This window comes from Phaethon lepturus, unplaced genomic scaffold (genome assembly GCF_000687285.1).
Source record: "Phaethon lepturus isolate BGI_N335 unplaced genomic scaffold, ASM68728v1 scaffold24936, whole genome shotgun sequence".
Taxonomy (NCBI): domain Eukaryota; kingdom Metazoa; phylum Chordata; class Aves; order Phaethontiformes; family Phaethontidae; genus Phaethon; species Phaethon lepturus.
In genome coordinates this window covers 1-577 of record NW_010544475.1, presented here as the reverse complement: position 1 = coordinate 577, position 577 = coordinate 1, and the positions used below count along the sequence as shown (strand labels likewise).

The 577-nt window shown below is 64.3% G+C and overlaps 1 protein-coding gene across 1 annotated transcript in view; it reads right to left on the bottom strand.

Moving 5' to 3' along the window:
- Positions 1-550, bottom strand: part of LOC104622051 (coatomer subunit zeta-1-like) — a gene marked incomplete at its 5' end in the record, with an annotated part of 766 nt that extends 216 nt beyond the window's left edge. The window contains 2 exons of the mRNA XM_010288708.1: positions 45-128; positions 458-550. Of these exons, the coding sequence (XP_010287010.1) occupies positions 45-128; positions 458-550 (177 nt within the window). The remainder of the gene's footprint in view (positions 1-44; positions 129-457) is intronic.
- Between the last annotated feature and the right edge of the window lie 27 nt (positions 551-577).

Genomic DNA, 577 nt, shown 5'->3' with positions numbered 1-577 from the left:
CCCCCCCCCCAGGGGACACAGCCATCCCTGTCCCCGAAACACGCACTGTCGGTGCGGTGGGTCTTGTTGAAGATGTTCTTCTCGAAGGCTTTCTGCTCCTTGGCGCTGGGGTATGTGTCATCATAGTACTGTGGGGACAGTGGCACATGGGGACCTGGGCCACCCCCCACACACCCCAAGGAGCCCCCATGACCCTGCTCTGGGACACCAACCCTGTCCCCATGACTCTGTCCCTGCCCTCGGCCACCAAATGTCCCCTTCTCTGTGCCGTGTGCCACGCCAACGTGCCCTCATGGCCTGCATGTCCCTGCCCCGTATCGCATCCCAGCCCTCCCAATGCCACCAAGCGTCCCCATGCGTGTGCCCCCCTGTCCCGATGTCTCCCTGCGGCGGTGTCCCCATCCCTGTCCCCATCCCCGCACCCAGTGTGTCACTGTCACCCCCCCACGCCCCTCACCTTGGCAAAGAGCCGGTCGCCATCATTGTCCAGGATAATGACAGCTTTGACGGTGTAGAGGGACGGCTCCTGCGGGGACACGGCCACCGTCACCCTACTGCCACCCTGCTCCTGGGGACA